Genomic DNA, 13,478 nt, shown 5'->3' on the forward strand with positions numbered 1-13,478 from the left:
AAACTGGAGAAAATGTGCTCGGCTCAGGTAGGAGTTAAGGGGTTGATTAACTGAAATAAAACGCAGTATTCAGAGCACAATTTAGTGCAGGGGTTCCCAAACGTTTTTGGCTGGGACCCCAAAAATTGACACGTTTATTAACGACTTGTGACTCCCAATGTATAAAGTTATTTCATTGTGTGCCACTTAAAGTGATGAGTCTGTAAGTTTGCTAAGGAGAGATAAGAGTGAAATTTAAAAGTAAACAATCAAATCCCTCCCGTCTTTAACCAGAAAGCCCTATTTCTTTTATTACATTCATTATGTCTTCTTGGGTAATAAACTGTAGTTTTTTGTTTTCTTTTTGAAAGACACGAGGTAGAAACAAACAAAGCTGTTCGACTCAAACAGACAAAAGCAGCGATTAGGAAGATTTAATGACTTGTTTATTAGTTTTGTTGATCAGACCCCGGCGGTAACGTCGATGTATGAAAGTCAGTGAGGATGAACCGCTTGGAGTTAGGGATGTCCTCCCCGAGCCTGGACACTGGTGGGGGTATAGGAGACCTGTGAAGATGCAGCAGAGTGAAGCCGTGGGCAGAAGAGGCGGAGATGGGGCGGAGGTGGGGCTGCTCGATTATTGAAAAAATAATAATCACGATTATTTTTGTCATAATTGAAATCACGATTATTCAAACGATTATTTGTTGCCTTTAAAAAAATCCATCAAAAAAGACAAAAATCCAGCAAAAAAGTGACAAAAATCCATCAAAAAAGTGACAAAAATCCATCAAAAAAGTGACAAAAATCCAGCAAAAAAGTGACAAAAATCCATCAAAAAAGTGACAAAAATCCATCAAAAAAGTGACAAAAATCCATCAAAAAAGTGACAAAAATCCAGCAAAAAAGTGACTAAAATCCATCAAAAAAGTGACAAAAATCCATCAAAAAAGTGACAAAAATCCATCAAAAAAGTGACAAAAATCCAGCAAAAAGTGACAAAAATCCATCAAAAAAAGACAAAAATCCATCAAAAAAGTGACAAAAATCCATCAAAAAAGTGACAAAAATCCATCAAAAAAGTGACAAAAATCCATCAAAAAAGTGACAAAAATCCAGCAAAAAGTGACAAAAATCCATCAAAAAAAGACTAAAATCCAGCAAAAAAGTGACAAAAATCCATTAAAAAAAGACAAAAATCCATCAAAAAAGTGACAAAAATCCAGCAAAAAGTGACAAAAATCCATCAAAAAAAGACAAAAATCCATCAAAAAAGTGACAAAAATCCATCAAAAAAGTGACAAAAATCCATCAAAAAAGTGACAAAAATCCATCAAAAAAAGACAAAAATCCAGCAAAAAAGTGACAAAAATCCAGCAAAAAAGTGACAAAAATCCATCAAAAAAAGACAAAAATCCAGCAAAAAAGTGACAAAAATCCAGCAAAAAGTGACAAAAATCCAAAAATTAAAAATTAGAAAAATAAAATAAAATTGAAAAAAAAAAATTGAAATAAAAAAAAAAAATAGATTTTTTGCGATTATGCTAATTTTGTAATCGTTTACTGTTGTAATCGAAATCGTAATCGAATTTCGATTAATTGCACAGCCCTAGGCGGAGGTGGGTCGCAGCACAGCCGGGAAGCGAACGAACCATGATTGCTGGGGCTTAAAAGCAGGACCGAGGGCGATGATTGGCTGATACAGAGGTGCGGCTCTTTGCGCTGATGGCTGAGGTGGAGGTGTGGCCTCTCGGAAGCGATCATTGGCTGGAGGTCGAGGTGATGCTGAAGTTAATCTACCAGGTTGAATTAACGCCTTGGCCTCATTAGTTTGCAAACTGAGGAGAGCAGGAACTGAATTTTCAAAAGTAAATGATCAAGCTCCTCCCCCTCTCTCCTGATTGGACCTGACAGGCTGGTTCACAGGAAAACCTCACCTCATTGGTCAACGCGGGAGGATACTAGACTCTGATTAGCTGCTGAGATCCGGGAAGGAGGGACTTTACAAAAATATATTTATTTGGCTTCTTCCTGTCCACTGCCAGTGTTGTTAGACACAGTAAACACACCAGGTCCCACGCCCCCCCCTGGCATCGCACCCCCACTATTGGAGAAGGACTGTGCTAACCACTCGTGCAGCCGCCGGGTCAGAAACGCACCAGTGAAGCTTTGTTTCACATAAAGTTCCATAATGCCCCTTTAATGCCTGCTCAGTGTCGTCCCTCTGCTCTGTGGGACAAAGGGAGACCTGGAGATCATCGGGTCTGTGATTTAAAGTTCCCTCTGGGCCTAGTTTGTAAATGTCTGACTCCTGTCCTCTCAGGAGAGTCTTCATTTGTGTTTGAAAAGTCCGTGTTTGCTCTGCCCTTTAGTCGTGTTTGAGGAGAGTTTTGTAACAAGTGACTGAACTCCGGGTCAGTAAACGGAGCCGCTGCTTATCTGAGTTTCCAAACCACCATTTTGAAACATTTCCCTTTTTAATCATTACAAATGTGACGGACAGAAGTGAGATCTGTGTCTCTGCAGAGGCTTCTGGGGTGAAATGGGACAAAATGATGCTCCAGATCAAGCTCAAACTTTTATAGTTTAAGGGGCAAAACATTTAAAATCTGGTTTACTGTTTGGATTCTGTATGTTTTAAATATAAATCCATCAAATTCAATGTTAGAAATGTTAAGAATATTGTCTCAAAATGATCTCGCGTCCTCCTCGATCAGCATTTTTAGGATTCCCACGGGGCATTAAAGAGAAGTCAGTCATTACAGTGGATTCAAACTGGCAGAAAATCAGAATGTCCTGAAACATAACGACGCCGCTCGTCCGTTTTTACTGAAAGTGTCTCAGTTATTAGAATGATTGTCTATAACAGAGGTTTACAACCTTTTTTTGTCCCACGTCCCCCATGAGGCTTTGATCTATAATCCGAGTACCATCTGAAAAACTTTAACAAAGTCAGCAACAAAACATACATTATTAAATACGCTCAAAGTCAAACATTTTCCTGAAAAACATAATTAAAACTGACTTTCTTTGTAAGTGTTACCGATATGACATTGTCCTTGACTGGGATCGTGTCAGGACTCACCATGTGATCCAATAAGCCCATCTCAGGTCGCCTGTTGCATTATGGGTAATGCAATTTATTACAGCTACCAAACAATATGGATAGTTAGTGTAAAGCAACAAAGCTCTGATTTGGAGCGTTTTAACCGCTGGAAGTATGATTTAAAGGGGCTAGATACAAGTTTGTGATTTTACACTCACTACTGCCACCTCAGGTCATACGTGTAACTGCAGCTTCTATATTAAGCTCGTGCATGAGGCACTTCAGACCCGAATTAACACCTTTCTGAGCGACAGTGCAGGATTTTAGAGGCAGTTGAACAGGTCTGGGCTCATTCTACACATTAGGACATGGAGGAACATGTAGGGGGAGGAAAATACTTAATGTTAACATTTTTAAACTCTGTATAGTCACTTTAAAGTGTTTTTGTCGTCGCTGTGGAGCTTGTTACAATATTAGCATAAAGTCTATTTTTACACCAGGGCTGCGTTCAGAAACAGACAGAAACTGAAGGAACTGAACAGACGTTCATATGTCGAGATGCTTCAAAAGTGACACCAGTCCTTGTTCACAGAGTTGGAAAAACTGTGAGAAAAACATTTCTGACCCTTAAAGGCGACTGTTGGACAAAGTGCAGGGTTTGAAACCGTGGCCTCATGTGGTCGATATTCAGGACATTTAAACTGGAATGAGGAATAAAATGTTTTCATTGTTGACACTAATGTTTGTATAATAACATAGTAATAATAGGAGATTTGAAAGAATAGATTGGGATAGTTCTGAAACCCACTGAAAACAGAACCACTGGTCTGTAACACCTGCAGTTATGACTGGACTCGTACAGAATCTTTGCTCCTTTTGCTTTTGAATATCAACATTTCTCCTCATTCCTCTGTTTGATATAATGTTTGCCAATTCACAAAATAAAATACACACAGATTTTTTGCATTTATTGCCTTTAAAAGCATAAAAAAGCTTTGTTTCTCCCTGACTCTCCCGCAGTAACACGTGTGCTCGACAGAATAAAAGGCCACATGTGGACACGGTTTAAGACTTGTTTTGTCGTTTTCGCAGATCTCCAAGAAGGACTTCGATGGGTTTAAGAAGCTCTTCCACAGGTTTCTGCAGGTGAAGGGCCCGTCCATCGACTGGGCCAAGATCAGCCGCCCTCCAGAGGACTCGGTGAGACGCTCTGAACACCCTCTGGTTCTGCCACGTGATGCAAAACAAAAACATGTCCGCCTGGATTCAGCTGTTAGTCTATGGAAAATGTTTGGTAGTGCCCACAAGAGCTAAATACAATATAAATGTGCTAAGAAGCAGAGGTGGGAGACTCGAGTCGCAATTTTCGGGACTTGAGACCGACTTGACCAAAGCTGCAAAAAGACTTGACTTGGGACTTGCTGTTTGTGACTCGAGACTTAACTTGGACTTGAGGCCAGTGACTCTCAATGACTCGCTGTGACTTTATAGTTATTATTTATTTGAGTGAAACTGTCGAAAGTTCAGGATAGGGCTGCTCGATTATTGAAAAAATAATAATCACGATTATTTTTGTCATAATTGAAATCACGATTATTCAAACGATTATTTGTTGCCTTTAAAAAAATCCATCAAAAAGAGTGACAAAAATCCATCAAAAAGTGACAAAAATCCATAAAAAAAAAGTGACATAAATCCATTAAAAAAAGTGACAAAAATCCCAAAATTAAAAATTTGAAAAAAAAACAAAAAAAATTGAAAAAAAAAAAATTTGAAAAAAGAAAAAAAAAAGAAAAAAGAAAAAATTTTAAATCGATTTTTTGCGATTATGCTAATTTTGTAATCGTTTACTGTTGTAATCGAAATCGTAATCGAATTTCGATTAATTGCACAGCCCTAGTTCAGGATTCATTTCGTAAAACCAGCGCATCTATCTTTACGTAAGGTAATTAGCCACACGCGTGTTCGGTTTCCCGACGGAGTGTCTGATCAATACAGCGAGAAAAGGAGGCTTTTCGATGTTTTAAAGCATTAAAGGAACAGGCCACCGTTTTTACATACTGAGATATGTTCTTACCTGAGCTGTGACGAGTTCTTTAGGACCTGTCTGATTAGGGCTGTGCAATTAATCGAAATTCGATTACGATTTCGATTACAACAGTAAACGATTACAAAATTAGCATAATCGCAAAAAATCGATTTTATTTTTTTATTTCAATTTTTTTTTTTCAAATTTTTTTTTTTCAATGTTATTTTATTTTTCGAATTTTTAATTTTTAATTTTTGTCACTTTTTTGCTGGATTTTTGTCTTTTTTTGATGGATTTTTGTCTTTTTTTTGCTGGATTTTTGTCACTTTTTTGCTGGATTTTTGTCACTTTTTTGCTGGATTTTTGTCTTTTTTTTTATGGATTTTTGTCTTTTTTTGATGGATTTTTGTCTTTTTTTTGATGGATTTTTGTCACTTTTTTTGATGGATTTTTGTCACTTTTTTGATGGATTTTTGTCTTTTTTTGATGGATTTTTGTCACTTTTTTGATGGATTTTTGTCACTTTTTTGATGGATTTTTGTCACTTTTTTTGATGGATTTTTGTCTTTTTTTGATGGATTTTTGTCACTTTTTTGCTGGATTTTTGTCTTTTTTTGATGGATTTTTGTCTTTTTTTGATGGATTTTTGTCTTTTTTTTGATGGATTTTTGTCACTTTTTTTGATGGATTTTTGTCTTTTTTTGATGGATTTTTGTCTTTTTTTGATGGATTTTTGTCTTTTTTTGATGGATTTTTGTCTTTTTTTTGATGGATTTTTGTCTTTTTTTGATGGATTTTTGTCTTTTTTTGATGGATTTTTGTCTTTTTTTGCTGGATTTTTGTCTTTTTTTGATGGATTTTTGTCTTTTTTTGATGGATTTTTTTTTTTTTGATGGATTTTTTTTTTTTTTGATGGATTTTTGTCTTTTTTTGATGGATTTTTTTAAAGGCAACAAATAATCGTTTGAATAATCGTGATTTCAATTATGACAAAAATAATCGTGATTATTATTTTTTCAATAATCGAGCAGCCCTATGTCTGATCTTCAGTCACGTAAACACATCGCAGACGGCGTTAGCATTTAGCCTCTCCCTCTCTCCTCTATAGCTCCAAAACAGGTCAAGATAGAAGCTACCAAGCTCTTCCACGTTTTCCCTATTTAAATATGGTTACGTGAAGTGTTCCACTACAAAGTATGATTACACACAATTAAACAATGTGGATTTTCTAAGCGGATAAAAGGGGGAACTATATTGTAAGGCGTAATAATACCAGGAGTAGTTTGGCATCCGCGCAGTAAAGTGAAGATTACTGCGCGGATTTCGAACTACTCCTGGTATTATTACGCCTTACAATATAGTCCCCCCTTTTATTCCTTTAACACAACGTTTACAGCATTTAGTGACTATTTTCCGCATCCGCACACAGCCCAGTGACAGCGGGACTTACTCTATTTTGAGCAGGGGCGAATCCGAGTATACAGGGGCCGGGGCATTACAGGGGAACCACTGACAGAAAAACTGCCAGAAACTAACAAAAATAACAAATATTATTTTATATTTATATTTCAGACTGCAGCTCATGTTTGAAAAACCAACCAAAAACCAATCCAAATCCATGAGATTTTAAAAAGTTGGATTTTAGCCTAAATTCAAAATCGCTGTATCTTGAGAAAGCACTTATTATTTTCAAGATTAAACACATTTCGAAAAGTCGACACGCTGGCGTTTGTGACTTGAGGTGACTCGCCGACTTGACTTGACTTGAGCCCGTGACCGATTGACTTGGACTCACTTGGGACTTGGACCTTCACGACTTGGACTTGACTCGAGACTTGCATTTAGTGACTTACTCCCACCTCTGCCAAGAAGAACGGTTTTATTTGCTCAATCCAAATACAGTATAAATAATTGGGACGTTTTATGAGCAACAATGTAATAGAACACCAAACTTCAGATATGTATTTCTTGTTGATATCGCGCACAGATTTAAATTAAAGCCGTTGATTGGAGCCTCTGCCTCGTCTTCAGGAGCAGCTCGTTCTCCGGGTCCGTCTGTGTCTGTGTCCAGTGTTGAACTTAAGCGTCCAAGGTTAATTTTAGCCTGACCTTCAGAGCAGGTTATTTCTGGAGCGGTTTGTGTCACAGAAATGTCACGCAGTGTTTTCTGTTCGACTCCGGATCGACTTTCCATCACGAGACTGTGTTTAAAGCCGTCCGAGCGCTGCGGCATCACGTTTCATTACGGCCGGCGTGTGAGGAGGTCGTTCAACGTGACGCAGATGAAACGTCCAGATCTTCTTCATCTGAGACAGAACGGAGTCGTCGGCTGGACTGAGACACAAGAAAAACCTAAAGAGACATTATGATCTCGGTATAAACTGTTTTTGTCTATGGTGACATTTACAAAAGCTACGAGATAATGAGCCTTTTGTAAATAGATGTGGGCGATATATCACCTACAGGATAATGCTGTTTGGGAGATTTGCACATTTACAAGAATTTGGGGGAAACTTTGTTGAAATGGGAAAAATTGAAAAAAAAAAAATGTGAACAAAAAGTGTTTTTTGGGCAAAATTGGGGGGAAATGGAAAAGTAAAGAAATTATGGTAAATGGTCTCAACTTATACAGCGCTTTTCCACCTACATTAGGCACTCGCAGCAAGGATCCACTCATCCATTCATGCTCATTTATACACCAATGTACGCAGACGAAAATGTGACAAAAACTCAACAAAAATGTGACAAAAATGTGACAAAAATTCAACAGAAATTCAACAAAAAAGTGAGAAAAATTCAACAAAAATGTGAAAAAAATTCGACAAAAATGTGACAAAAATTCAACAAAAATGTGACAAAAATTCAACAAAAAAATTAGAAAAAATCAACAAAAATTCGACAAAAATGTGACAAAAAATCAACAAAAATTCAACAAAAAAGTGAGAAAAATTCAACAAAAATGTGACAAAAATGTGACAAAAAAGTGACAAAAATGTGACAAAAATGTGACAAAAATGTGACAAAAATGTGACAAAAATGTGACAAAAATTCAACAAAAAAATGAGAAAAAATCAACAAAAATTCGACAAAAATGTGACAAAAATTCGACAAAAATGTGACAAAAATGTGACAAAAATTCAACAAAAAAAATGAGAAAAAATCAACAAAAATTCAACAAAAAAGTGAGAAAAATTCAACAAAAATGTGAAAAAAATTTGACAAAAATGTGACAAAAAATCAACAAAAATTCGACAAAAATGTGACAAAAATTCGACAAAAATTCTACAAAAATGTGACAAAAATTCAACAAAAATTTAACAAAAATGTGACAAAAATTCAACAAAAAAGTGAGAAAAATTCAACAAAAAATGTGACAAAAATTCAACAAAAATGTGACAAAAATTCTACAAAAAAATGAGAAAAATTCAACAAAAATGTGACAAAAATATGACAAAAATTCAACAAAAATTCAACAAAAATGTTTTTGAGCATCAAAGTGAAAATAAATAAATAAATAATAAATAAATAAAAAGTAAAAATCGCTTCATCATCGTTATGGAGAAAGTCTCCAAAAACACTGAGATGTTCTTTTCTGTCAGTCTGTAAATGTAACTGCTTTGCACATCTCATTACGTAGTTTAAAAGTGTCATAGTGTAAAGAGTCTTCCACCCCCTCCCTCTGCAGATCCAGCCGTACGAGCGTATCCGAGCCAAGGGCCTCCCCGAGGACATCGCGGCGGCGCTGAACCGGCTGGTGGTGGTGAAGCTGAACGGAGGCCTGGGCACCAGCATGGGCTGCAAAGGCCCCAAGAGCCTCATCAGCGTCCGCAACGAGAACACCTTCCTGGACCTCACCGTCAAGCAGATCGAGGTACCACAGGGACCACGCTCAGGCCGCCCCACCCACTGACTAACCGGAGTCAGTGCTGGAGTAAAAGTGGGAATGTCTCTCCAATAAGTGATCGTTTGTTCTGTCAAAGGACTGAAGTATTTGCTGAATGTGAAAGTAGAAGGTACAAATTAGATGAAAGAAGTGAGACTAATACATTTGCAGCTTCAAAAACATGAAGATCCCGCCTGACTCCCCCTTTAAGTACAGTGATATTAGAGCTGGTGTGATTCTCGTCTTAAGTCCTGCTTTATTCCTGGTTCTAAAATGTCGTGGTTTCTTTCCAGCACTTGAATAAGACGTACAACACGGACGTGCCGCTGGTCCTGATGAACTCCTTCAACACGGACGAGGACACCAAGAAGATCCTGCAGAAATACACACACCACAGAGTCCAGATCCACACCTTCAACCAGAGCAGGTGAGGGACTAAACATGTGAGAGCCACACGGGAAAAAACAAAACAAAAACTGGCCCGACCAATTAACTTGAACTGTACTCCGGAAACCCTGAAACAACCTCTACAGTTTAGCTTTACCCAAATCTAAAAGCTTCATGACTGGAGCGCTTACAGCCAGAGTAACGCCTCATTTGAAAGTCGGATGGATGGATGGATGGATGGGTGGGGTTGGGTGGATGGATGGATGAGAGATTCAATTTTTCACATGTTAAGAGCAACACACACACACAACCTTACCAACGCACCTGTTATGAAACAGATGTGTGAAGCAGCCGCTCTCTTCACTTTGTGGATTAGAAAATGCAACATTGATATCTGGGGAAGATCCTGAGATCACTCAAAGATGTGCTCCAGGTCTGTTTTTGGTGACAGAACCGTTTATGCCATTTAACCCCTTAACCCACACCCAAACTGATTCCCGTTTGAGCCCCTTAATGGGGTTCATTTCTGTAACAGCTTGCTCTAGTCTCCAGCGTCGTGGTGAGGATTCCCCTTGATTTGCTGGTGCCCATTGCGGTGACAACAGGAATACACTGTTTTTCACAGCCCGATTGATTGACTTGGGGGGAAATCAGAATCATGTGTGATAATCCAATTTCCAGTGTTTAAAGTTTTTCAAGTCTGTATGGCTTAGAGCAGCCCTGTGTGGTATATGAGGTACATCATTGTACTGTTCAACCATTTATGGTAGGGCTGTGCAATTAATCGAAATTCAATTACGATTTCGATTACAACAGTAAACGATTACAAAATTAGCATAATCGCAAAAAATCTTTTTTTTTTTTTAGTTCAAATTTATTTTTTTCAATTTTTTATCTTTTTTTTCTAATTTTTAATTTTTGGATTTTTGTCACTTTTTTGCTGGATTTTTGTCACTTTTTGCTGGATTTTTGTCACTTTTTTGATCAATTTTTGTCACTTTTTTGCTGGATTTTTGTCATTTTTTGATGGATTTTTGTCACTTTTTCTGCTGGATTTCTGTCACTTTTTTGATGGATTTTTGTCACTTTTTTGATCAATTTTTGTCACTTTTTTGCTGGATTTTTGTCATTTTTTGATGGATTTTTGTCATTTTTTTTGATGGATTTTTGTCATTTTTTGATGGATTTTTGTCATTTTTTTGATGGATTTTTGTCACTTTTTTTGCTGGATTTTTGTCACTTTTTTGATGGATTTTTGTCACTTTTTTTGATGGATTTTTGTCACTTTTTTTGATGGATTTTTGTCACTTTTTTTGATGGATTTTTGTCACTTTTTTGCTGGATTTTTGTCACTTTTTTGATCGATTTTTGTCACTTTTTTGATGGATTTTTTTTAAAGGCAACAAATAATCGTTTGAATAATCGTGATTTCAATTATGACAAAAATAATCGCGATTATTATTTTTTCAATAATCGAGCACGTGCTCGATTAAAGTTAAAGTTAAAGTTAAAGTTACAGTTAAACACTGTCCTGAGTGAATCAAAGCGCTGGCCTCGCCGCTTCAAAACCATGATCAACACACTCTGCACGTGCGCCTGCAATAACTTACTTTATTATGTTTGTTGCTGTTATGTTACCGTTTCCTACACGGTCTCAGCTCAGAAGCATTAAAGAGGGGGTATTATGCTTTTGTCAGTCCCACAGCACCAGTCTATATCTCACTACAATGATGACAAACCTTCTGTTGGTCTGTAAATGCAGTAAATTAGAATAACTGCCTTGTATAAAACGTCTCTCTCAAAATGGCTGTAGTGAATGTCTTGAAATAGGCCTCTGTCTCTTAAACCCCTTAACTCCCACCTGAACCGAGCACATTTTCTCCAGTTCGGCTTTACCCCAATCCAAAAGCTTCTGGGAAAAAAGCTGTGAAAATAGCAACAACACTGAGACGAAAACAATGACAAAAATATGACAAAAAATGACCAAAATTTGATTTAAAAAAATTGACGAAAAATGAAAAAAAAATTGACAAAAATATTACAAAACTGTGATAAAAATGCGACAGAAAAAAATGCAAAAATGTGACAAAAAAATGACAAAAATTTGACAAAAAAATTAAAAATATCTTACAAAAAAATGACTAAAAAGTTACAAAAATGAGTTGAATACCCAACAAAAAAATGAAAAAAAAAATCTGATGACGCGAGGAAAAAGATCCTCTCGGTTCAGGCGGGAGTTAAGGGGTTAAGAACCTCTGAGCCTTTAGACACGCCCCCTCCACACGCTGTCTGTGGCATCAGTGGGGAGGGGGTTCTGCTGAGGAGCAGTGGTTGGTTACTCGGCTGGTGACCAAAGCTCGGAGGCGTCTCCAGGAGGTGGGGGCGTTCCTAGGAGGACTCAGGCAAACCTATCCCTAAAATGGCCGCCATCAGAGTCTTTACAGATTACTCAGAAATACGTGAATGTGCCAAGGCAACACTTCAGCCATGTTTTTAATGAGGGAGTGACAGAATAACAGCTTGAAAAAAATAACACAGACCTGTCTCCTCCTCTGCAGATACCCTCGCATCAATAAGGAGTCGCTCCTGCCCATCGCCAAGAGCATGGGAGCGGACGGAGAAGGCGAGGCGTGGTATCCCCCAGGTATAAGTTCACCTCCAGCGTCTCCAATGAAGACTGTGACTCGTTTCTCGTTTTCTCTCTTGTTCGGCTTCGGTCTCTCAGTGTTTTAATCCCTCCAGGTCACGGCGACATCTACGCCAGCTTCTCCAACTCCGGCCTCCTGGACAAGCTGCTGGCCCAGGGGAAGGAGTACATCTTTGTGTCCAACATCGATAACTTAGGAGCCACCGTGGACCTGTTCATCCTGCAGCACCTGATGAGCCAACCCCAGGACAAACGCTGCGAGTTCATCATGGAGGTCACCGACAAGACGCGCGCCGACGTCAAGGTGCGCAGTCTGCGATCGCTCAAATGTCAGTCAGGGATTCTGTGGGGCAATACAGGGCCTAAACAGACATAAAATAATAATAATAGTTTGCATTCACGACATTCCAGATTCCCGACACGACTCAAAGGGAGAGACACAGTTTGGGAAAGAAATATCCCAAAGTTTTCCCTGATCATTGTTTGGAAGTGACTGGATTCACAAACCTGTCTCCGCTTTAGGACCCCTGTTGAACTTTGTGACAGTTTTTGTTTCATGTGGATATACACCCGATAACTACCCGATAACAAGTACTTCAGAACATGACGATACATGACACATGTTGTGAGTCTTTTATATTAAACTGTGTCGTGTCTAATAAAATGAAAGAAAAGCGTCATGAGAGGACCAGAGAAAAATGCTCCAAAATTACAGGAAGATTAGGAATTTGGGAACAAAAAATTCCTAAAGAATAAAATAATAATTTATAATAATATAGAAAAGGAAAAAATCTCTCGCACACTGTATACTTGCAACACCAGTGTTCTTTTATTAATGCAACGTTTCGGCCAGTGGCCTTCGTCAAATGACATTGACATTTTTTTCGTCAAAAATGACATTTTGCCTGACGAAGGCCACTTTTTCATCAATTTTTCGTCACTTATTTGTCAATGTTTTCTCACTTTTTTGTCACATTTTCCATATTTCCATATATGTTCCATAAACATTTATAGGTATATAAATATATACAGTACCTATAAACGAGGTGGGTCCCAGAAAACATTCCTTTTTATGTATCGAAAAAGTATAGAATATTTGAATGTGTTTTGGACTGAAATGTTTGTATTTTGTATAATTTAATGGCGTAAAAGATCAGGCAGTTATGTTTTTTTCAAGGTGATTTAGACCTAATGCCTCCTGGAAACAAATTAAATGCTTTTTAATAACATTTTTATCATATGTTTGTCACATTTATTTGATGAAAAATGGACGAAAAAATGACAAAAATGTGACAAACGACAAAAAAATGACAATAAATGTGATAAAAAAAATTGGCGAAAAAATGGCAAATAAAGTTACATAAAATGAGTTGAATACCCAACAAGAAAATGACATTTTTAGTCCATTTTTTGTAATTTTTGTAAATTTTTTATCACATTTTAGTAATTTTTTCGTCAATTTTTCATCAAATTTCTGTCTTTTTTGTCATATTTTTGTCACATTTTG

The 13,478-nt window shown here is 37.3% G+C and overlaps 1 protein-coding gene across 1 annotated transcript in view; it reads left to right on the forward strand.

The window, feature by feature from the left end:
- LOC306960841 (UTP--glucose-1-phosphate uridylyltransferase-like) overlaps positions 1-13,478 on the forward strand; it is a 31,545-nt gene that overhangs the window by 6,304 nt on the left and 11,763 nt on the right. The window contains exons 3-7 of the mRNA XM_079553423.1: positions 4,118-4,225; positions 8,740-8,925; positions 9,231-9,364; positions 11,883-11,968; positions 12,067-12,275. Coding sequence (XP_079409549.1) covers positions 4,118-4,225; positions 8,740-8,925; positions 9,231-9,364; positions 11,883-11,968; positions 12,067-12,275 — 723 coding nt within the window. The remainder of the gene's footprint in view (positions 1-4,117; positions 4,226-8,739; positions 8,926-9,230; positions 9,365-11,882; positions 11,969-12,066; positions 12,276-13,478) is intronic.

The sequence above is a fragment of the Gobius niger genome (genome assembly GCF_951799975.1).
Source record: "Gobius niger genome assembly, chromosome: 3".
NCBI classification, from domain to species: Eukaryota; Metazoa; Chordata; class Actinopteri; order Gobiiformes; family Gobiidae; genus Gobius; species Gobius niger.